Source organism: Carettochelys insculpta, chromosome 1, assembly GCF_033958435.1.
Source record: "Carettochelys insculpta isolate YL-2023 chromosome 1, ASM3395843v1, whole genome shotgun sequence".
Classification (NCBI taxonomy): Eukaryota; Metazoa; Chordata; order Testudines; family Carettochelyidae; genus Carettochelys; species Carettochelys insculpta.
In genome coordinates, this window is record NC_134137.1 from 226880 (window position 1) to 252171 (window position 25292).

The 25292-nt window shown below is 49.8% G+C and overlaps 1 protein-coding gene across 3 annotated transcripts in view; it reads left to right on the forward strand.

The window, feature by feature from the left end:
• DCHS1 (dachsous cadherin-related 1) overlaps nt 1–25292 on the forward strand; it is a 141047-nt gene that overhangs the window by 105813 nt on the left and 9942 nt on the right. For all 3 annotated transcript variants that reach the window (XM_075008758.1, XM_075008921.1, XM_075008835.1), the window contains 2 exons: nt 719–832; nt 23614–23825. In XM_075008758.1, coding sequence (XP_074864859.1) covers nt 719–832; nt 23614–23825 — 326 coding nt within the window. The remainder of the gene's footprint in view (nt 1–718; nt 833–23613; nt 23826–25292) is intronic.

Below are 25292 nucleotides of genomic sequence, written 5' to 3' on the forward strand. Positions count from 1 at the left end.
CAGGATCACAGGTCACTGGAGAAACTGGGAACCAGAGGGGATGAGTATAAGGTCACAGGACTCTGGGGTAGCTGGGACAATGAAATGATGGAGTTGGGCACATGGGGCCCTGAGGTAGTTGGGAAGGAGACACAGGACAGCAGGATAAATGGGAACAGTGGGGAGGTGAGGATGGGGAAAGATTACCACAATAGCCTTGGACTTGGGAGATCTGGATTCAATTCCTGTTTGGTCATAGGATTCCAGTGTGATCTTGGGAAAGTTGCATGAACCAGGCCATGGCTACAGTCTGCAGCACAGACATATCCCTAGTCCTTGAGCCGCTGTTCCCATCTGTGCAGTTTGTTGAGGTAGATTTGGGCTCATGGAACACAGATGTCCCAGGCAAAGGATATGCAGACATATGAAGTGGTCACCGTGAACCAAGGATGTTACCCAAGCTGTCCATCACCCCCACACCCTACCCACTATCCTCTGCTGCCCTCTCCCTAGCAGGCATCCTGGCTCCTAAGCACCCACACACATACACTGTAACCTACCAGATCACTCTCCAAATGGCAATGGCAGTCCCTAGGGTTGTCTGTAGGGTTTGCCAGTGTCACTCTAGAGCTGTGTGGTTTTGTTCAGGATGTATCCACCCATGTTCTCTCCTGACCCTCTCTTCATCCCGTCTCCTTTTTCTGGGGGTATAATTGTGACTCTCATGCTCTCCTCCAAGGCACTGTTGTGGTGAGCATCCAGGCCATACATTCAGGGGGCTCCTCAGGACGCATCACTTACAGCATCGTGAGTGGCAATGAGAAGAATGCTTTCGTCATCCAGCCAAGCTCAGGTACGTGGAGCAGGAGTGAATACAGGAGAGGGGCTGCAGCCCTTCAGAGAAGCACAAAGGGGGTGATTTGCATGACTCACCTATGCCCTGTCTCTGTATCAGCCTGCCTGTTTACCTGCACATCTGTCTGGCTCTTTGCAGACAGAACTCTTACGCCAGGAGATGAGGGTGTCTGTACAGCCGCATAGCTTTAGTGCTGATTGTGTAACAAATACAGTACCAATGTAGCCTTTATAAAATAGAGTCATACTAGCTAACTGAGAGATCTCAAAAATAATTGTAAACAAGGACTCCTTATCAAGTGGGAGGCTTCTAGTGGAGTTCCAAAAGGAACAGTTGTCAACCTAATGCTAATCAATATTTTCACCATTCTTCCACTCTTGGAAGAAAATATAAAGTAATGTCTGGTAGAACTAGCAGACAACACATACACTGTTGGCATGGTGAATACATGTCAGTGACGCAAAGCACTGATGGTGAGCATGTCTATGTGAATTATGGCGAGCTGAGGTGAAAACGTATTCTACACTAGCCTGCTGCTCATTGAGGCTATGTCTACAGAGCCAAGTTATCTCAAAATAATGGCAGGTCTTTTGAAATAACATTCATCATCATCAACAACCATGGGCTCAGTGCTCATTGGTGTCTGATGCCTCTTTCTCTATTTCCTTCCATCTTTCCCTGTCTAGTGCAGAGTAGCTTAGTTTCTGTAGACTAGCTCCACACCAATCCACTACCCACTACCAATCCATCTACCCATTCTCTGTGGGGCCTGCCACTCTTATTTGAACCATCCATTATGCCGAATACCAGGGTCTTGATTTTTTGTATGTCATTCATTCTGCAAATATGCCCAAATAGCTATAACTTGCACTGCATAACCTTCTGCATTAGGTTCTCTTTCAGCTGTATCTTCCTGTATAATTCCTTTTTGGGGACCTTCTGCATCCATCCTATTCTCAGGATCTTTCTATAACAACTCCTCTTGAATGCCAATATTCTTCTCTTCGAATCTTTCATTATCACCCATGTCTCACATCCGTACAACTTGCTGCTGAATACATTTTCAAGATGCTCAGCTTCATTCCTAAGCTCATCTCTTTGGTTTTCCAGATCTTATGCATCACCTTCAAACTCACTGTTGCTTTCGCTTTCGCTATTCTAGTCGCTATTTCCTTCTTACAGCCTAGAACGTATGATATGTTGCTCCCCAGATATGTCGAGCTTTCTCCGCTAACAATCTTAGTGCCAATATCTTGTGTATGATACTTCTATCTTTCCTGAACCCCACTTACCCGTCCACTAGATGTCTTCTATTTGCGATCTTAGTCTCTCCGTCAGTATCATCATCACCTTGTCTAGAGGACCTGTTAGGGCAATCATTCTGTAGTTCTTGCACTCCAATGCACTTCCTTTCTTGTGTATTGTCACTAGTACGGATCTTGTCCATTCCTTAGGCGCTTTCCCTTCTTTCCATGCTATATTACATGGTTGGTGTATTTCCTGAATCATACTTTCTCCACCATATTTAATCATCTCTCCCATGATCTTATCATTTCCAGGGTTCTTGTTGTTCTTTAGTCATAAAGATGATTAGGAATATTAATAGGAAGTGGCAACCAAAGCAGATGATGATCAAAGACGAGAATGAAGAGGTGCTCATGAACAAGGAGAAAATTGTGCAGCGATGGACGAGATATTGCGCCGATCTACACAAAGCACAGTTGGACTGGAGTGTCCCAGAGAGACTGATCGAAGAACTGAAAGAGATCTCCACTGAGCATAGAGCGTGAGACCATTATTACGAAGGAGGAAATAGAAAGAGCAGTGAAATAACTAAAGAACAAGAAGATCCTTGGAAATGATAAGACCAAGGGAGAGATGATTACATATGTGGGAGAAAGTAGGATTCAGGAAATACATCGACTGTGTAATATAGCATGGAAAGAAGGGAAGGCACCTAAGGAATGACATAACTTTGGAAGTGTCTAAATTAGACATACACTATTTCAAAATAAATTAGAAATAGCTGTTGCATTATTTCAATTCCAGTAAACCTCATTTCCTGGGGAATAGCACAATTTTGAAACAGGCTATAATGGGCTCCAATGGCACTATTTCTAAATAGCATTATGGACCAAGAAAAGCTATTTCAAAATTGCTGAGTGTTAGTTTGAAATGCATTTTGTGTGTGGTTGTGTTATTTCAAAATGACAATTTTGAAATATCTTATTTTAAAATAAGGCTGTTCTATAGGTGTCCTTGTCCGTGAAGACTGAGGCAAAAAAAGGATCGAGTACTTCAGCTTTTCTTACATCATCTGTCACTAGGTTACCTCTTTCACCCAGTAATGGCCCCACAACTTCCCTGATGACCCTCTTATTGTTAACATGCCTGTAGAAACCCTTTTTCTTACCCTTCACATCCCTTACCAGCGGCAGTTCCAGTTGTGCTTTCGCTTTCCTGATTACTGCCCAGCATTCTCCAGCCATATGTTTATACTCCTCCTTAGTCAACTGTCCACTTTTCCATTTCTTATAAACATCCTTTTTGAGTTTAAGCTGACCAAGGATTTCACTATTAAGCCAAGCTGGTTCCCTGACATGTTTGCATTTCTTACTATGCAGCAGGATGGTTTGTTCCTGTGCCTTCAGTAAGACTTCTTTAAAATACTGCCAGTTTTCTTGAACTCTTTTCCGCTTCATCTTCATTTCCCAAGGGATCCTGCCCATCAGTTGTCACAGGGAATCTAAGTCTGGTCTTTTGAAGTCAAGGGTCTGTATATTACTGCTCACCCTTCTTCCTTTTGTCAGGATCCTAAAATCTACCATCTCATGGTCACTGCAGTCTATGTTGCCACCCACTTCTATTTCTCCTACTAGTTCTTCCCTGTTTGTGAGCAGCAGGTCAACTTGCGCATGCCCCCCTGGTCAGTTCCTTCAGGACTTGTACCAGGAAGTATCTCCAATAGTCTCCTAAAACTTCCTGGATTGTCTGTGTGCTGCTGTATTTGTCTCCCAACAAGTGTCTGGATGATTCAAGTCTCCCATAAGAACCAGGGCCTGTGATTTGGAAGCTTCTCTTAGTAGTCTGAAGAAGTCCTCATCTACCTCATCTCCCTGATCTGGCGGTCTATAGCAGACACCAACTACAACAACACCTCTGTTGTTTCCACCTCTAAGCTTAACCCAAAGACAATCAACTGGTTTTATTCCCTCTTGGAGTGCTGAGCTATCATACTGCTCCCCCACATAGAACATAACTCCTCCTCTTCTACCCTGTCTGTTCTTCCTAAACGGTTTACACCTGTGCTCAAGTTATGCAAATCATTCCACCAAGTCTCCGTCATACCAACCATCTCATATTTTTTGACTGGGCCAGGCCCTCTAATTCTTCCTGTTTGTTCCCCAAGCTTCATGCATTTGTGTACAAGCACCTAAGAGAAGTGACTGGCCCAATTTCTCCTCTTCACCCAGGAAACCTACTTTATTGTTCCCTGCTCCTTTTCCCTTAACTCAGGGCTTGTGTCACTGTCCTTCAACAAACCTAGTGTAAAGCCCACCTCACTAGCTTTGCAGGCCTGGTCGCAAATGTGCTCTTTCCTCTATTTATTAGGTGGATCCCATCTCTTCCCAGCAGTCCTTGTTCACAAAAGAGAATCCTATGGTCAAAGAAACCAAATCCTTCTCTGTGACACCACCTACGTAACCATGCATTTAGTTTTATCATTCAATGATCCCTACTCAGACCCCTTCCTTCCACAGGGAGGATGGACGAGAACACCACTTCTGCTCCAGATTCCTTGATCTTTCTTCATAGGGTTATGCAGTAGTAGTAGTAGTAGTAGTAGTAGTAGCAGGCATCCTTCAGTCTACGTAGACTATGGATCATTTTTTTAACAAAAAACTTTTCTTGTTGATTTTCTTATTGGTTTGCCCGGTGCTCAAATTTCAGTCACTTGTCAGGTTTGGGAACCTTAAGCCTCACGCACTCAGTGAAGCAGGTGAACTGTGGCGGGACAGTACCCTTCTGGCTGGGGGCTGCCCAGCTTGAGGTGAGCGGTGACTATCCAGTGAGATGCAATGATCTCTCCCACCATCAAAGGCAACCCCTGGCGCTCGTTCTCTACGCCAATCGAGCAAGAGCTTATAACCGGTATCTGTTACCTCCTGTGTTGGTTCAACGCTGTTAAGCGATGCTGGAGTACCTCTCCAGGTGCGAGCCTGGGCAATTTTTTGGGACCCTGGGCTGCCTAGACGCCAGCGTCCCCCTCTCGGCTTTACTGGTATAGTTCAAAGGAGAGGATAACCTCTACGTCTGGTACCAGCTCAGCTGCAGGACTTGCTGGGTCAATGCTAGAAGTTGGCACAGAACTGCCTTAGGACTCCCCTCCGGATTTTCTGTCAGGGTTTACTCCCTTAGCCTTGCTCCTTCCCAGGATAACCCACAAGGCAGTGGGGCAAATCTGCCATGATCTCATCAAGATCGCTCTTGGCTGTATCATTAGTTCCTACATGGAGAAGTAGGAAGGAGGTTTAGTCTACAGGTTTGACAATTTTTGGCAGAGACTCTGTAACATCCCAGATTCTAGCTCCTGGCAAGCAGCAAACTTGCTGGGATTCTAGGTCTGGGCAGCAGATGGATGACTCCATCCCTCTTCGGAGGGAGTCCCCAACCACCACCACCCGTCTTCTTCTCTTAGCGATGGAGGTCATAGAACCTGTATCCCTAGGACTGCATATCCCATGCCTTAGAAACCATGGGATCTCCTTCTGATCCATTCCCTGTGTGGTATCAGCCACAGCTATCTCCACCATATCAGCTGTGCAGAGAGGCTGAAAGCGGTTACTTAACTCCACTGGAATTGGAAAGACCTGAATTGGTTTTCTCCTCCTGGAGGTAACATGCTTCCAGTTTTCCTCCTTGTTTTGAGCAGCCTGCTGTTCCTACAGTATTATATGGTGTCTTCTGTCCCGAAAGTCTTCACCTTCTCTTCCAAAATGGTTACCAGCTTGCATTTAGTACATACAAAATTATTTCTGTCATTCAGGAGGAAGACAAACATGGCACATGCCATTCATGTCACAACAGCAGACTTCTCAGTAGCCACGTCACCATCCAATTTCTCCCTTTTCAGAGAGTTCCCTCAGATGTTTCTAGTGCCACCTTGAAGGCACGAGAGAAACAAACCTACAAGGGAAAAATTATATGGGGCTCCCCTATAAGGCGAACTCCCAGGCAAACTCTCTGTTCGCTGCGGCTGCCTTCTAATAAAGCTGTGGCTGGTTAGGCACAGTTCAAAGCCTTTCCTCCAATCTAATCAGCCCTTGAAGGCCCACCTGGAACAAAGCACTCCCAATTCACACCTTGCAAACTTGTCAAACTGCCAAACACACTTTCCACCTGCCACACTCTGCAAAACAAATGCTCAGGCAGATATTCAAACTGCCCCTCTCTGCAAAATAAAACAAATGCTCAGACACACAGACATTCAATCCACCAGCTCACATTGCAGCCATCCCGCCCCGCAAATTCCACATTCACCTGAGCTCCTTTTGGATGCTTTCCCAGGGAAACACCCTGGCTACGTCTACACGTGCACGCTACATCGAAATAGCTTATTTCGATGTAGCGACATCGAAATAGCCTATTTCGATGAATAACGTCTACATGTCCTCCAGGGCTGGCAACGTCGACGTTCAACGTTGACGTTGGGCAGGACCACATCGAAATAGGTGCTGCGAGGGAATGTCTACATGCCAAAGTAGCACACATTGAAATAAGGGTGCCAGGAACAGCTGCAGACAGGGTCACAGGGTGGGCTAGCACTTCCGGGGCAACAGCTAGCCGCTCCCTTAAAGGGCCCCTCCCAGACACACGCAGCCTGCACAGCACGCGGTCTGCAGAGCCATAGGCACACACACCTCGAGCAACGCAGTCATGGACCCCCAGCAACAGCAGCAGCAGCAGCAGCAGCAGCAGCAGCAGCCAGAGGTCCACCCAGCCACCCCTGTAGGACCAGCGCTCGCCCTGCTCCATGCCATGCAGGAGGCAGCTGAGCGCATCCTTGCCACAGAGGAGGAGCTGCCCGCAGGGGAGGAGGACGCAACCCCCAACCCTGCAGCACCCCGCCCGCTTCATACGCCGCCGGCTGTGGAGCTACCCCACCAGCACCGACTGGTGGGAGCGGCTGGTGCTTGGGGAGTGGGACAATGACTGCTGGCTCCAGAACTTTCGCATGAGCCGGCAGACATTTCTGGAGCTATGCCAGTGGCTCACCCCCCACACTGAGGCACCAGGACACCTTCATGCGGCGTGCCCTCACTGTGGAGAAATGGGTCGGCATCGCTGTCTGGAAGCTGGCCACTCCAGACAGCTACCGATCCGTGGGCCAGCAGTTTGGCATCGGCAAGGCCACCGTTGGGGCTGTCCTCATGGAGGTAAGAGGACCCACGGGGGGAGGCAGCCCTGGCAGGGGAGGGGAGCCCTGGCAGAGGAGGAGAGGGGAGGGGAGGGGGGGCTCTGGCAGGGGAGGGCCACATACACCCTGCACACCCCTCATTGGTGCTCTCCCATGTGCTTCCCCTGCAGGTCGTCCGCGCCATCAATGCCCTGCTCCTCCACAGGCTCGTGAGGCTTGAGGACCCGGATGCCGCCATCGCGGGCTTTGCCACCCTGGGCTTCCCCAGTTGCTTTGGGGCTCTGGGTGGGACCCACATCCCCATCCGCGCCCCGGAGCACAGTGGAGGACGCTACTTAAACCGGAAGGGCTACCATTCTGTGGTTCTCCAGGCCTTGGTGGACAGCCGGGGCTGTTTCCTGGACATTTATGTGGGCTGGCCTGGCAGCACCCACGATGCCCGGGTATTCTGGAACTCGGGCCTGTGCTGCCGGCTGGAGGCGGGGACCTACATCCCCCAGCGGGAGATCCCTGTGGGGGACACCACCATGCCCCTCTGCGTCATCACAGATGCGGCATACCCGCTCCGGCCCTGGCTCATGCACCCGTACACGGGCCACCTGTCAGCCAGCCAGGAGCGCTTCAACCACGCACGCCAGGTGGTGGAGTGCACATTTGGGCGCCTCAAAGGGTGCTGGAGGTGCCTCCTCACCCGCCTGGATGCGGGCCTCACCAACATCCCCCAGGTTGTGGATGTGTGCAGCGCCCTGCACAACCTCGTGGAGAGCAAGGGGGGAGCTTTCTGTCAGGGCTCGGCTGTGGAGGCTGGCAGGGCCGATGTGCAGCCACCCACTGCCCCCAGTCGCCAGGTGGACCCCGAAGGGACCTGTGTCCGGGAGGCCCTGTGGGCCCATTTCGATGAGGCCGCGGGGTGAACGCTGGCAGGCCACCCACTGCCCCCGCCCCCCCCATCCTCCACAACACTCCCTGCCCCTATGCCCACACCACAGAGCACCTAAGAGCACACTGCCCCCCCCACCTTTCTTGAAAAGAAATAAAACCAGACATTTGTTTGTGAAACCAAATCTCTGTAGAGAACTCTCCTTATTATTAATCTCTTAACTAACTACTATGTACAGGCCGGATAAATATTACACACACACACACACACACATATATATATATATTACAACTCCAATAAGATGAAAGAAAAAAAGGGGAAGACAAGGAAGGGGAGAACTATGTACATGGCGGGGCAGGTATCAGCATCCATAACAACAAAATGTAACAACAGGGGTCTAATAGAAACTATTTACAAACACAAACATACAACTGAGGGGAATATATACAAAGGGGGGGGGCCACGTCGTGGGCCCCACACCCCCTAATGTCCAGCGCTGGGGGTGGGCGGCCGCAACCCGCGCGTCGGCCTCAGCCCTCACCGGGGCTGCCTGGGGGCTGGGCGGACCGGGAGATACAGCCGGCAGGTGTCAGCTGGCCCCAGGTCCCCCTCGGCGGAAGGGCCCTCGGTGGCGGGTGGCGGTGCGACGGCAGGTGGAGCAGCGGGTGGAGCAGCGGGTGGAGCAGGCAGGGCGGGCAGAGCAGCATCCGGCACGGCATGGGGGGGCCAGGTAGTCAGCTATGCGCTCGAATGTTCGCATGAAGGCCCCCCCATGCCTCCTGTCGCCAGGCCAGTGCCCGCTCCTGCAGCAGGAGGCGTCGCTCGTCCACCCGAAGCCGCTGCTCCGCGACCTCCAGCTGCCGACGATGGATGGCCAGCAGCTGAGGGTCTGTCGCCATCCAGGAGGGCGGCTGGCTCCGCCGTCGTCCCCGCCGTGGGGCTGGTCAGTGCTCTGCCAAGGGGCTGGCCTGGAGTGATGGCCCCGGTGGGCTCTCCAGGACCACTGACACCTCACCGGCGCTCTCCGGTCCTTCCAATGGTGCAGCTGCGGAAGACGGGGGGAAGAAGAGGCGAGACAGCCGTTAGTGCAGGCCCCGAGCCGTGGCCCTTGTCCCCCCACCCCTCTGCTGCAGGTTCCCCATCCCTGTCCCTGGGAGATGGTGCTGCTGCTGATAATGGGTGTCCCATCCCCTCCCCCCGGGGGAGCCTAGGTTCCGCTCCCCCCATCCCCAGGGATGGGGCATGGCACTGTCCTGCTGGTGGGGCAGGGGCTGATGCACTCCTGTGAGGGACATGCCACTGCTGTCCTTGGGGCCATGGTCATCTGGGCATGTGGAGGGCCCTGGTCATGTCTCTTGTCCCTGCCCCTCAACCCGGGGGGTGCGCACCGGGGGGGGGTACATACCTGATGGTCTGCTCCCATGGTCGGGGGACACCCGGTGGGCAGATGCCCGGCTGGAGCTCCTGGATGGCAGGATGATCTGGAGCCCCCCGTCACTCGAGGAGGACATCCCCTCCTCCTCCTCCGGTGCTCCGGGAGTGGGCTCCTGGGGGGGGCCCCCGGGGTGCGGGGCTTACCTCCGGGCCGGACTCCGACTCCGGGGCCTGCTGGGGCTCGTCGGCCGAGGTATCAAGAGTGGCCGGAGGGAAGGAGGTGTGCTGGGGGCCCAGGATGTCCCTGAGCTCCCTGTAAAAGGGGCAAGTGACGGGGGCGGCCCCAGATCGGCCGGCCGCATCCTGGGCCCGGGCGTAACCCTGCCGCAGCTCCTTCAGTTTACTCCGGACATGATCCGGAGTGCGGGCAGGGTAACCCCGGGCAGCCAGGCCCTCGGCCAGCTGAGCGAATGCATCCGCGTTCCGCCTCTTGCTCCCCATTACCTGGAGCACGTCCTCCTCACTCCAGAGCCCCAGCAGGTCCCAAAGCTCGGCCTCCGTCCAGGAGGGGCCCCGCTGCCGCTTCCCCACCTGGCTGCTGGGCTGGGAGCCCTGGCTCCCCTGGGGGCACTTGGGGGGCAGCCATCGCGGCGGGTGGGGGTGTGTGGGCGCGGAGGAGCGTGCAGGCCGGCCTCATGACTGTGCTGCTGCCTGCACACTCTCTCAGCTTCCTGCACAGGAAGGCAGGGGGCGGGGACCTTTAATGGGCCACTGCACACAGCGACCATCAAGGTCAGGGGCTGGAGAGAGCGTCTCTCAACCCCTCAGCTGATGGCCGCCATGGTGGACCCCGCTATTTTGATGTTGCGGGACGTGCAACGACTACACGTTCCCTACTTCGACGTTGAACATCGAAGTAGGGCGCTATTCCCATCCCCTCATGGGGTTAGCAACTTCGACGTCTCGCTGCCTAACGTCAATGTCAACTTCGAAATAGCGCCTAACACGTGCAGCCATGACGGGCGCTATTTCGAAGTTGGCGCCGCTACTTCGAAGTAGCCGGCATGTGTAGACGCGGCCCCTGTTAGCTGCTCCTGTTCGTTGCTCCACAAGCAACTGACTCCTCTTTCTGACCTTACTGGGGACCATGGGATCCTAAGGCAGATCCTAATAAGGAACCTTAACATCATCTTCCTGCCACTGACCAGATCTGTCAGTGTATGAAGAGGAAGCCACTGATGTGGATCCACAAGTATCAAGGTTCTAATAGGAGTCTCATCCACAGAAAAAGTAGCTGCTTCTTCATCTCTGTCTCCATGGAGTGTCCATAGGCAGTAGCTGGATCTACCCCAAAGAGTTGCCTGTGACATCCAGATACCACTGGAGAAAGCCCAGAACCTACAGCACTGGCTCCTTTATATCTTGCAACTTCAAGAATGAAATACAGTGGCTTTTCTGGTTAATGAGGCCATCCTAGATCTAGCTAGATTGGATTGGCACACACCAGTGTCCCATGCTCCCACACCCAAGACACCTGAAAGGTGCTATTTTGTCCCCTGCATGGCAGACAAATTGTTTTGTTTTGTTTTTTGAAACCCATCCCCAACTTGCTGGTGTACCAGCACCTACAGAAATGGTTAGATTGCAATATACCTAATTCTTCTTCTCCTTCTTCTTCTTCTTCTCAGTCATTCATTAATGAGTAGGGCATCTTCATGTCACCCTCTTATTTGTGAGTCCATTCACTGCTGATCAGTCCAATTCTGGAGCTCCAGGTCTTGTCATAGAAGTGACAGATGTTGGTAGATGATGGAGGGGCACATAGCAATTTCACCATTCCTTTCTTCTTCTTTGCCTCTCCTCATCTAAGAGTGCCTTTTCTAGCCCCCTCCCCATGTAGGGTGAGCAGAGCAGATCCTAAATAGAGCTGCTCAGTCATGGATGCATCAGCTGAACCGTTCTAGCACCTCAGTCCTTGAAGTGGAACGATTGATACATACATCCACCACCTACGTGCTGGGCCATGACTAAAAGCTTCCAGATTTCACAATCCTGCTCCCATTGCCATCTGCCAGTCATCGTAGGGCTTAAATTTAGGAGAGTAGTAAGTAGAAGAAGAGGCCTGTGTGTTACTTCTTTTAACATGAGGGGACTGCCCAGGTCCAATGGCATGGGATCCATGACGATTGGGAGTCTCCTGACCACTGCAGACTTCATCCACCTTCACAGCCATTGTAGCATAACTCTTGCTATCCTCCACCTATTCTGCCATTGAGGACTTTTAAGATCATTATTTGTCTGATCCCTTCCCCTTGACCTTGCCGCCACTGGTGACCCTGCTGGGAGTACGAGGCTCCTTAAGGCATCACTCTCGGGTTCATTGGAACACACAAGCCCACTCCACTCACCATGACAACATAATGATCTGGACAGTGAGACAGACAGGAATTCACTCTCATTGCCTGCTGTGCTCTGGAGATCTACCTGCAAAGAACCAAATCCACCTGAACATTGCCAAGAATTTTTATCACTGTAGTGGAAGGATTGTGTGGTCAAAGTATATCCTTTCAAAGCCTCTGTAAGTGGATTTTGGGATGCCCTCTAGACTACTGCAGGTAATCAGTGCCAGAGGTGTCACAGCTCACTCCATGAGATGACAAACTGCTTCTATAACATCTCTGCAGGAGGTCCCAGTGCCAGACATTTGCATGGCGGCCGACTGGAACTCCTGCATGTTCACTATGCACTATGCCAGGAGCCAGGAACCAAAATAGTGAGAAGAGCCTTTTATCCCAATTCGTTTACAAAATCAGTACTTCAAGAGCTGCAATACATGTGAATATGAGACAGGCCTCCCCTCATAGTCCTTCCATCAGGTCACACCTCCCCATGTGCAACTGCCTCACTCCCACGGCACACCCCCAGGCTCACAGCCACCCCAACCACTCATGCCACAGCTGCCTCCCATACTATTGCACCCCTTCTCCCCCTCACAGCTGCCCCCCAGCACTGCATGCTCTAGCTGCAATATCCCCTCCCACCACTAGCTGTGTGCCACCAAGGAGCCATAGCCTGACCAGCTCCCCCCACCATGCACCAGTTCACTCACAAGACCCCACCCCCACACTCAGATATGGAGAGGGAGTGAGAGATCATGGTGGGGCTACTGAGGGAGAGGGAAAGTAGAGGGTCAGGTGTTGGCAGAGAAAGCAACCACATTCCTGCTGCAGCAGCAGCTCCAGAGCTCTCCCCTGCCTGTGCTGGTGAAGGAGGTCGGGGGGGCTGCATGCACTGCACTGCCCAGCAGCCACAGCCCCTATCCCACTCACTGTGTGCTCCCCCCTCCCCTGCCCAGCTGCCAGCCGTCCTGGGTGGGGAGGGGTGTGTCACACACACCCCAGCAAGGGAAGCTGCTGCAGCCCCAGGCTCTCTCTGCCAGCACTTGACTCTTGCCATGCTCCCCGCCTCACAGCACATCCCACAATCCTGACTATTGGTTTTTCCCACAACCCCCTGTCCCTTGGTTTCCCATCCTGGCTCTGGCTCTGGCTCAGAGCTTTTGCACTGCCTGAGTCTGGGACCCACATGTGCTGCCCATAGATTCCCTCCTTTCTCCACCCCTTCTTCTACCCCTCTGCAGTCTGGGCAGGGGGAAGGGGCTGTCTGTGCCTGGACCACTGCAGCATGTGCAGCTGCCAAGGCAAATCAGCCTCTGCTGCTTATCACATTACAGAATCAAAAGCCACAGAGGATTCAGAGACAGAAACCACAAATGACTTCTTAAAGAGCCACATGCGGCTCCGGAGCCACAGCTTACTGACCCCTGCACTAGGCACAGTCTTGCTGCAGATACATTTGTGGGATCTGCAGTACTCCAAACATCCTTGCTGCTGGCTTCCTCGAACCCACCTCCAGAGAATCATAGACTGATAGAATACTACAGCTGGAAGGGACCTTAGGAGGTCAACTTGTACAGCCCCCTGCCTAAAGCAGGATCAACCCCAACTAAATCATCCCAGCCAGGATTTTGTCAGGTCGGGACATAAAAACCTCTAGGGATTCCACCACCTTTTTAGGTAAAACATTCCAGTGCTTCACCACCCTCCTGATGAAATAGTTTTTCCTGATATCCAACCTACACCTCTTCCTTTGTAACTTCAGACCATTGTCGTTGTTCTGACATCCGTCACTGCTGAGAACAGCCTCTCTCCGTCCTCTTTAGAGCCCTCCTTCAGAAAGCTGAAGCCTGCTATCAAATCGCCCCTCACTCTTCTCTTCTGCAAACTAAATCAGCCCAAGTCCCTCAGCTTCTCCTCATAGATCATGGGCTCCAGACCCTTAATCATTTTTGTTGCCCTCTGCTGAACCCACTCCAGTGCATCCACATTCTTTCTATGCTGAGGGCCCAGAACTGGATGCAATACTCCAGATGAGGCCTCACCAGTGTTGAATAGAGGTGAACAATAACTTCTCTAGATCTGCTGGAAATGCTTCGCCTAATGCACCCCAATATGTCATTAGCCTTCCTGGTAACCAGGGCACACTGTTGATTTCATATCCAGCCGCTCACCCACTGTAATCCCCAGTTCTTTTTATTCTGCACTGCTACTGAGCCAGTCAGCACCAATCCTGTAACAATGCATGGCATTCTTCTGTCACAAGTGCAGGATTCTGCACGTGTTATTCTCGAACCTCATCAGTTTTCTTATGGGCCAATCCTCCAACTTACCTAGGTCACTCTTGACCCTATTCCTACCCTCCAACATATCTACCTCTTCCGCCCCATCTTAGTGTCATCCACAGATTTGCTGAGAGTGCAATCCATCCGCTCATCCAGGTCAATAAATATATTGAACAATATTGGCCCTAAAACCAATCCTTGGGGCACCCCACTTGAAACTGATCGCCAATCAAATACTGAGCCATTGATCACTATATATTGGGCCTGGTGATCTGGCCAGCTTTCTGTGCATCTTATAGTCCATGTATCCAATTAGTAGTTCCTTAATTTATGGGCAAGAACATTGTATGAGACTGTCATCAGGGAACCTTAGCTGGTGTAGGCATGCTGTGGCTTGTCAATCCATCCACATGTGCTATGCACGTGCAGACCAGACCTCAAAGAAATTAGTGGAAGCTACTTTCTGTAACTGGCTGCTGTTTTAGATATGTCGTCCCTGTCTGTATTCCACTGTACATCCTCCATGCCCTCTGCCTTGGATCCTGTTGCATTTGCAGTAAGAAAAGGAACTGGAGCAGTGGTGGCCTGCACTGTCTTTTATATCCTCAGTCAAAAGCATGAGGAGACCTACTGCAGAGGTGCAGGTCAATGAATACTGCTTGTAAGAATTTCCAGACTCTGGCACATCACCTGCATACATACTCATATGTGGAACACAGGTGGGAACCATACATCATCAAAAGCTTCCAGTTAGAGTAAGGAACTTCCATGTCTTATGTGTTGAAGAATAGGCTGGTGGTGGAAGTTCAGTTTCCCATCAGTATTCATTGTGTACATCCTCCCATATTGGATTAAAACTATATAAGTTCATTCCTCCGAACTCCTGCCACCTCCCAGGCAAGACAGCAGTATCTCCTGGTTGGCAGTATCAAATGCTGCACAGAATCCCAGGAGGGTGGACATCTGCATTCTAACCACTGACAGCATAAAAGCTTCCATCCTTGCCACTAGAGCATCCTTCAGTTCCATGTCTTGGACTGAGTCCAGAGTGTGTTGGGTCTAATTCGATTAGAAGAGCTTGTAGTTGTCCTTTGGCTAATTTCTATCTTTGAGCTGGCTATGGAGTGGGAGATTTGACCCTGAGTGATAGTTGGTTTTAACTGACATATCCTGGTTGCTTCAATGTTGGGCACACTTTAGTGCATTCGAAGGAAGTCATTCTCTGAATGAATCATTGCCCACTGCACTCATGAGTAGTATCAGTTGGTCATGACTTTCATCAGCCACAAAAGGCATGAGTCTGGTACACAAGTTTTGAGTCAAGATGTTTTTGGGGTGCCCAGAACTTCTTGGAGAATAAATGTACTGAACTCCAGGATTTCAGATTGGATGGTGAATGCAGGCAGGGTGGATCCAGACTGTTTGGGAGGCCTTCTTGAGTCACAGAATCATAGAATAGTAGGACTGGAAGGGACCTCGAGAGGTCATTGAGTCCAACCCCCTGCCCTCACGGCAGGACCAAGGACTGTCTGGACCTTCTCTGATAGACATTTATCTAACCTGTGCTTAAATATCTCCAGAGATGGAGATTCCACAACCTCCCAAGGCAATTTATTCCAGTGTTTGACCACCCTGACAGTTAGGAACTTTTTCCTAATGTCCAACCTAAACCTTCCTTGCTGCAGTTTAAGCCCATTGCTTCTTGTTCTATTCTCAGAGGCCAAGAAGAACAAGTTTTCTCCCTCCTCCTTATGACACCCTTTTAGATACCTGAAAACTGCTATCATGACCACCCTCAATCTTCACTTTTCCAAAGTAAACAAGCCCAGTTCTTTCAGCCTTCCTTCATAGGTCATGTTCTCTAGAACTTTGATCATTCTTGTTGCTCTTTTCTAGACCCTCTCCAATTGCTCCACATCTTTCTTGAAGGCTGTGTCTACACATGCCCCTTCCTTTCAAAAGGGACATGTTAATGAGTGGGTTTGAAAGATGCTAATGAGGCACTGCAATGAATATGCAGTGCCTCATTAGCATAATGGAGGCCGCAGCGACTCGAAAGTGTGGCTCTTCGAATTGTGCAACCCCCCCCCCCCCGTGGAGATGGAAACTTCCGGAAGGCCTCCCCCCAGTTTTTGAAAGGCCTTCTTCCGATCACCAGATAGGAAGAAGGGCTTTCGAAAACTGGGGGGGGGGGTCCTTTCAGAAGGTCCCATCTGGGCAGCACACAATTCAAAAAGCTGCATTTCGAATCACCGCAGCTGCCATTATGCTAATGAGGCGCTGCATATTCATTGCAGCACCTCATTAGCATCTTTTGAACCTGCTCATTAACATGCCCCTTTCGAAAGGAAGGGGCACGTGTAGACACAGGGGAAATGTGGTGCCCAGAACTGAACACAATACTCCAACTGAAGCCTAACCAGTGCAGAGTAGAGCAGAAGAATGACTTCTCATGTCTTGCTCACAACACACCTGTTAATGCATCCCAGAATCATGTTTCCTTTTTTTGCAACAGCATCACACTGTTGACTCATATTTAGCTTGTGATTCACTATAAACCCTAGCTCCCTTTCTTCCATACTCCTTCCTAGACAGTCGCTTCCCATTCAGTATGTGTGAAACTGATTGCTCCTTCTGAAGTGGAGCACTTTCATAGAATCATAGAATAATAGAGCTGGAAGAGACCTAAAAAAGCCATAAAGTCCAGCCCCATGCCCTAAACAGGACCAAACCCATCAGATCAGCCCAGCCAGGGCTTTGTCGAGGCGGGCCTTAAACACCTCTAGGGATGGAGACTCCACTACTTCCCTGGGTAGACCATTCCAATGCTTCACCACCCTCCTAGTGAAAAAGATTTTCCTAATGTTCACCTGGACCTTCCCAACCATAACTTGAGACCATTGTTCCATGTTCTGCCATCCAAGACCACTGTGAACAGTCTCTCTGCAACCACCCTTCAGTAAGTTGAAGGCTGTTACCAAGTCCCCCCTCAGTCTTCTCTTCTGCAGACTAAAGAGTCCCAATTCCCTCAACCTTTCTTCATGTGTCGTATGCTCCAGCCACCTAATTATTTTGGTCACCCTCTGCTGGACCCTCTCCAGCGTATCCACATTCTTCCTATAAACGGGGGCCCAGAACTGCACACAGTACTTCAGATGCGGCCTCACCAAAGCTGAATAAAGAGAAGCAATCATTTCTTTGGATCTACTGACAACACTCCTCTTGATGCAACCTAATATGCCATTAGCCTTCTTGGCTACAAGAGCACACTGGTGACTCATGCCAGCTTCTCGTCCACTACAACTCCCAGGACCATTTCTGCAGAACTACCACTGGCCAGTCGGACCCCAGCCTGTAACAGTGCTTGCGATTCTTCCGGCCCAAGTGCAGGACTCTGCACTTGTCCTTATTGAACCTCATCAGATTTCTTGCAGCCCAGTCTTCCAATTTGTCTAAGTCACTCTGGACCCTCTCCATACCCTCCAGCATATCTACCTCTCTCCCTAGTTTAGTGTCATCTGCAAACTTACTGAAGGTGCAATCCAACCCCTCATCCAGGTCGTTGATAAATATGCTGAACAAAACAGGACCCAGAACCGAACCTTGAGGCACTCCACTAGAAACCGACCGCCATCCCGACATCGAGCCATTGATCACTACCTACTGGGCCCAACCTTCTAGCCAGCTTTCTATCCATCTTACCATCCATTTATCCCATCCACATTCCTTTAACTTTCTGACAAGAATATTGTGGGAGACCATATCAAAAGCTTTGCTAAAGTCAAGATAAATCACATCCATTGATTTTCCCCTATCCACAGAGCCAGTTATCTCATCGTAGAAACTAATCAGATTGGTCAGGCATGACTTGCCCTTCATGAATCCATGCTGACTATTTCTGATCACTTTCCCCTCCTCCAAGTGCCACAAAATGACTTCCTTGAGGAGCCCATCCATGATTTTTCCAGGGACTGATGTAAGACTGACTGGCCTATAGTTCCCTGGATCATCCTCCTTCCCTTTTTCAAAGATGGGCCCTACATTTGCCTTTTTCCAGTCATCCGGGATCTCTCCTGATCTCCATGACTTTTCAAAGACAACGGCCAGGGGCTCGTCAATGACATGCACCAACTCCTTCAGAAACCTTGGATGAATTAGGACCAGGCCCATGGATTTATGTACGTTTAGTTTTTTTAGATCGCTCCTAACCTGTTCTTTCTCCACCAAAGGCTGTCCACCTTCATCCTACAATGCATCACTTATCACATTAGTCTGGGAGCTGTCGTCCGTGAAGACAGAGGCAAAGAAAGCATTAAGTACTTCAGCTTTCCCTACATCATCTGTCACTGGGTTACCTCCCTCATCCAGTAGGGGCCCCACGCCCTCTCTGATCACCTTCTTGCTAACATGCCTATAGAAACTTTTCTTGTTATCCTTCACATTCTTCGTGAGTCGCAATTCCAGCTGAACTTTCGGCTTCCTGATAACTGCCCTACATTCCCGAGCTATACGTTTATGCCCCTCCCTAGACATCTGTTCAAGTTTCCACTTTTTGTAAGTTCCCTTTTTGTGCCTAAGTTTTCTAAGGATTTCCCTAGTAAGCCAGTCTGGTCTCCTACCATATTTACTTCTCTTGCTGAGCATCAGGACAGTTTCTTTCTGTGCCTTCAATAGGCATTCTTTAAAATACTGCCAGTTTTCCTGGACTCCTTTTCCCTTCATGGTAGCATCCCAGGGGATGCTGCCCATCAGGTTCCTGAAGGAGTCAAAGGCTACGTCTACACATGAAGCCAACATCGAAATAGCTTATTTCGATGTAGCAACATCGAAATAGGCTATTTCGATGAATAACGTCTACACGTCCTCCAGGGCTGGCAACGTCGATGTTCAACTTCGACGTTGCGTGGCACCACATCGAAATAGGCGCTGCGAGGGTACATCTACACGCCAAAGTAGCACACATCGAAATAAGGGTGCCAGGCACAGCTGCAGACAGGGTCACAGGGCGGACTCAACAGCAATCTGCTCCCTTAAAGGGCCCCTCCCAGACACAGTTGCACTAAACAACACAAGATACACAGAGCCGACAACTGGTTGCAGACCCTGTGCCTGCAGCATGGATCCCCAGCTGCCGCAGCAGCAGCCAGAAGCCCTGGGCTAAGGGCTGCTGCCCACGGTGACAATAGAGCCCCGCAGGGGCTGGAGAGAGAGCATCTCTCAACCCCCCAGCTGATGGCCGCCATGGAGGACCCGGCAATTTCGACGTTGCGGGACGCGGATCGTCTACACGTTCCCTACTTCGACGTTGAACGTCGAAGTAGGGCGCTATTCCAATCCCCTCATGAGGTTAGCGACTTCGACGTCTCGCCGCCTAACGTCGAAGTTAACTTTGAAATAGCGCCCGACGCGACGGGCGCTATTTCGAAGTTAGTGCCGCTACTTCGAAGTAGCATGCACGTGTAGACACAGCTAAAGTCTGCTTTTCTGAAGTCCAAGGTGTGTGATTTGCTGCACTCTTTCCTTCCTTTGGTCAGGATCCTGAAGTCTACCATCTCATGATCACTGCTTCCCAGGTTGTCACCCACTTCTACCTTTCCTATTAGTTCCTCCCTGTTTGTAAGCAGCAGGTCAAGCTGTGCAGATCCTCTGGTCAGGTCCTTCAGCTCTTGTACCATGAAGTGATCCCCAACATGCTCCAGAAATTTCCTGGAGTGCTTGTGTACCGCTGTATTGGTCTCGCAACAGATGTCAGGGTAATTAAAGTCCCCCACGATAACAAGGGCCTGCAATCCGGAAACTTCTCTCAGTTGTCCAAAAAGAGCCTCATCTACTTCATCATCCTGATTTGGCAGTCTGTAGCAGACACCAACCACCACATCTCCAGTGCTGCCTCCACCACTAAGCTTGACCCATAAATTCTCAACAGGCTTTTCCCCCTCTATGTACTGAAGTTCCAAGCAATCATAGCTCTCTCTTACATACAGTGCAACCCCTCCTCCTTTTCTCCCTTGCCTGTTCTTCCTGAACAGTTTATATCCTTTCATGACAGCGCTCCAGTCATGCGAGTCATCCCACCAAGTCTCTGTTATCCCAGTCAAGTCATAGTTTTTGGACTGGGCCAGGGCTTCTAATTCCTCCTGCTTGTTACCCAGGCTACTGGCATTGGTGTGCAAACACCTTAGATAACCAGTAGATCTCCCCACCCTCGCTACTCAAACCAGGCGTCCACTTTTGTTGTACATTCCTCTTTGCATTTCTTCCCAGCCTTCAAGTTCCTTTCTACCCACATTGTTTTGGTCACCGTCCCCCAGCGAACCTAATTTAAAGTTCTCCTCACTAAGTTTGCAAGCCTATTTGCAAAAATGCTCCTTCCTCTCTCAGTTAGGTGGACCCCATCTCTTCCCAATAATCCTTGTGCCCGGAACAGCGTCCCATGATCAAAGAATCCAAAGCCCTCTCTCCAACACCACCTGTGTAACCATGCATTTACTTCCTCAATTTGACGGTCCCTACCTTCTCCTTTCCCTTTGACAGGAAGGATGGACGAAAACACCACTTGTGCTCCAAATTCTTTGACCCTTCTTCCCAGCACCACATAATCCACAATAACCCGCTCAAGGTCATTCTTGGCCGTATCGTTAGTTCCCACATGCAGAAATAGGAAGGCGTAGTATTCTGAAGGCTTGAGGAGTTTTGTAAGGCTCTCAGGGACATCCTGAATTCGAGCTCCTGGTAAACAGCACACCTCACAAGATTCCAGGTCCGGTCGGCAGATGGATGGTTCAGTCCCTCTTAGGAGGAAGTCCCCTACCACCACTACCCATCTTTTTCTTATGGGGGTGGTGGTCCTTGAACCCCCACCCCTAGGACTACACATCCCATGTCCTGCAATAGAAGCAGTTCCCGTCCGATTTTTTTCCCTGTGAGGCTCCTTCCAAAGCATTCACCACCTCAGAACTGGTGGAGAGAGCCTGAAAGCGATTACTTATCTCTATATCAATGGTGGACTCATGTACCAGCCTTCTTTTTCTTCTAGAAGTTACATGCTGCCAGTTTTCCACTTCATCCCTTACCACCCTCCCCGATTTTTCTGCCTGCCATGCTTGCAAGATGTAATGCTCCCTTCTGTCAAGGAAATCTTCATCCTCCCTGATTGAGCGTAGGGTCGACACTTGAGCTTCCAGTCCTCTAATTTTTTCTTCTAAAATAGGGACCAGCTTGCATTTCATGCAGACAAAATCCCTTCTTTCCTCGGGAAAGAAGACAAATATGGCACATCCCGAGCAGGTAACAGCAGCAGACCTGTCACTATCCATGCCTGCCATACTAGAAGAGGGATTTAAAAGAAAGGCAAGGGTCCCTGGCCCCTTCCACCCTGTTCCAAACTCCCCCTCTACACTCCCTGTTTGCAATCCCCTGCTCGCAAGCTCACCTGTTCACTTGGACACTGCTTTATAAAGCCCTGAACTGCCTCAAAGTCCTTCCCCTTACTGAGGCTCAGCCAATCAGCAGAGACTTCTAGATACCAAGCTGATTTCTTTGCATTTGTCTTTATTAAACTTCATCCTGTTTACCTCATACCATTTCTCCAATTTTGAGCCTATCCTCCAAAGCAGTTGCAACCCCTCCTAGCTTGGTATCATCTGAGGACTTAATAAGCATACTTTCTATGCCAATATCTAAATTGTTGATGAAGGTATTGAACAGAACCAGTCTCAAAATAAACCCCTGCGGAACCCCACTTGTTATAACTTTCCAGCAGGATTGAGAACCATTAATAACTACTCTCTGAGTATGGTTATCCAGCCAGTTTTGCAACCACCTTGTAGTTGCCCCATCTAAGTTGTATTTGCCTAGTTTATTGATAAGAATATCATGTCATGCCAGACCATATCAAATGCCTTCTTAAAGTCTAGGTATACCACATCCACTGCTTCTGCCTTGGCCACAAGGCTCATTACCTATCAAAGAAAACTATCAGATTGGTTTGACATGATTCGTTCTTTACAAACCCATGCTGGTTGTTCCCTATCAGCTTACCACCTTCCAAGTGTTTGCAGGTGATTATCTTAATTACTTGTTCCATTATCTTTCCTGGCACAGAAGTTAACCTGACTGGTCTGTAGTTTCTTGCATTGTTCTTATTCCCATTTTTATAGATGAGCACTATATTTGCCTTTTTCCAGTCTTCTGGAATCTCTCCTGTCTCCCATGATTTTCCAAAGATGATAGCTAAAGGCTCAGATACCTCCTCTATCTGCTCCTTGGGTATTCTAGGAGGCGTTTCATCGTGCCCTGGTGACTTGCAGCCATCTAAGTTTTCTAAGTGATTTTTAACTTGTTCTTTTTTTATTTTATCTTCTAAACCTACCCCTTTCCCACTAGCATTCACTATGTTGGGCATTCCTTCATCAGACTTCTCGGTGAAGACCGAAACAAAGAAGTCATTAAGCATCTCTGCCATTTCCAAGTTTCCTGTTACTGTTTCTCCCTCCTCATTATGCATGATGTTTCACTGTAGTAGGATATTACCCTTCGTAGCACTTGTTGCTAGGTTCAGATTCAGGCTGTGAGCATCCAGAATCACTGAAACAGTTTATCATCTTGGATAGCACTTTGGGTGGAATGTATCAGTTTCAGTGGTGTTCTTACAAATGATCTCTTGGCCATAGACTTGGAGAGGTTTGTTATGTTTCATCCTGTTTGTACCAGTCTTTGATTTCTGCTTTGGCACTTTTCTGTTTGTTCCTCACACTTTCTGTACTTAGGGTGTCAGCAAACAGAGGCACTCTCTGCGGACAATGGGGAAGAAAAGGATCTTTGAAGCCAATGTGTTTTTAGTTGAGTCTAGTGCAGAATGGTAACAGTTCACCAGGTCTTCATCCTGTGGGTGGAGTGCTGGTGTCCTGTAGTTGACTCTGAAATACAATAAAGATCCTAGGTCTGTCTTGTTACCTGGCGAGGCAGTGGCAATTACCTTAATGAAGTGATGATCTGTACAGGGTATCAGCTGGGTTGTGATGTCTGTGATCTCAACATCTAGGCTGAGAATCTGACAAAGCAGGTCTTTGCCCACAAGAGCTTATGCTCCAAAGTATGTTAGTCTATAAGGTGCCACAGGACTTCCTGTTGTTCAGCAATTCCTGAGTTTGCCTGAAACTCCCTATGTGACTTTGGGCCAGTGCAATGTTTTCTGGGCCTCCATTTCTGTCTTTACAGGGGGCGAGTACCTCTGACCTCCTGCACTAGGAGAAATACAGTAGCAATTCCGAAGTGATCAGTACTGCAGTGCAGGGGTCACAGAAGTGCCACGGATAGTTGGATATATATGTGGTGCATGTGCCCATGCACGTGCCTGCACACCATCTCAGTCTCAGCCTGATGACTTTAGGCTTCATGCACTGGCTCACCCCTGTCCTCTCCAGGTGCCATCTCAGTGCAGGACTCCAGAAGCTTGGACTTTGAGTCAAGCCCTCGGCTGCGCCTCGTGGTTCAGGCAGAGACTGATGCATCCTTCTGCTTCATGGCTGTGAACCTCAACCTGCAGGATGTGAATGACAACTTGCCACGCTTCCAGCTGCAGAACTATGTGGCCTTTATCTGGGAGTCACAGAGCTATGACTCCCCTGTCATACAGGTATCCCTGAATAGGGTGATGGGAGCCTCATTCATAACCTCTGGGTACCAGAATGCAGGGCCTGTGGGTGAGAAGTGGAGGACACTGGGCTAGATGGGCCCATTGGTCTGATCAGGGAGGGGAAGTGGAACAGGGCTGGGTGGGCTCACTGATAAGAGGGGAGAGGGTCAGGGCTGAATGGGTCCATTGGTCTGATTGGAGGTGGGAATAAGGGTTGCATGAGACTATTAGTCTGATGGGGGATTCAAGGTTGGATGGGCAGGGGTCCATTGGTATGACCTGAGGGATGTAAATTGGGGCTGGAATGTCTCTAAATGCAGGATTGTGGCAGGAGTGGCCTGTGAGGTTTAGCTGGACGTGTGAGATTGGGCCTGTAACAGCCTGTGGGGCTGATCCAGATGTGACGGGTTTGCCCTGGGGTGCAACCTGGAACTGGGATACCACTGAGCCCCTCAACCCACCAGCCTGGGCTCCCTATACACTGTACAGCTGCAACCAGTGTACCAAGTGGGGCAAACCTCTGATCCTGCTCAACAGCAGGAGCTCGAGGAATGGATTAAAGGGTCTGACAGGCTGGTTACAGCCTGTGGGACATAATTTTGCCCACTCCTGCCTTAAGTGATGATACAAGTAGACTGCAGATTCTTAAGGGCCAATCTTCACTTTCTTATAGCTTGAAATTCCCACATTTTCTATTAACAGGCTAAAAATCCCTTTAGCCTAAGTCTAACACTTCAGTCTTTGTTCTTCAGGTTTGGGTGGGGAGTCAATGAAGAACCCACATGATGTCACTCCCTGACTTCTATACTTTTGCATGTGACAGGAACACTTTGTTTCAAAGCTCTGTACCCACCCAGCCAATGGAAAAATACTGATATCTCACGATGGAGTCCAACCTCAAGTGACCTGGTCACATATCCCTGTAATGTCACGGCAACCATTACTCACAGGCTTTCTGCAACATCCTCGGGAAGGCTCACTAGATAGAGAGAAGCTTCTTCTGCAGCCTGTTGTTTTCTCTAGTGGCTCCTTTACCTGAATGGGCCCTTTCCCAGCCAGCTATTCAAAATGAAAGCATCTTGTCTAGTGGGCATTTCCCAGGTTGCAACACATTTGAAAATACAAATATATAGTCAATAATCCTAACTTCACATAAAAAAGTGATATATGCATGCTAAACACATAGTCATATTCAGCAAATCATAAACTTTCCAATGACATCTCACATGACTCATCTTGCATAAAACACTTAATTATGTCATAAGTGCATCCATAGTAATATCACTGTGAAGCACATGGGGTACAATGTCACAGCAGAAGCATGAGATGGGGCTTGGTGTGTCCCATGGGTCTGAGCAGGGAACATGAGATCAGGGCTAGAACAACTCATAGGTCTGACCTGAACACCTGAGACCAGGCCTGAAACACGGCCTCTAAGTTTGACTCAGAAGCTTGCAATCTGGGCTG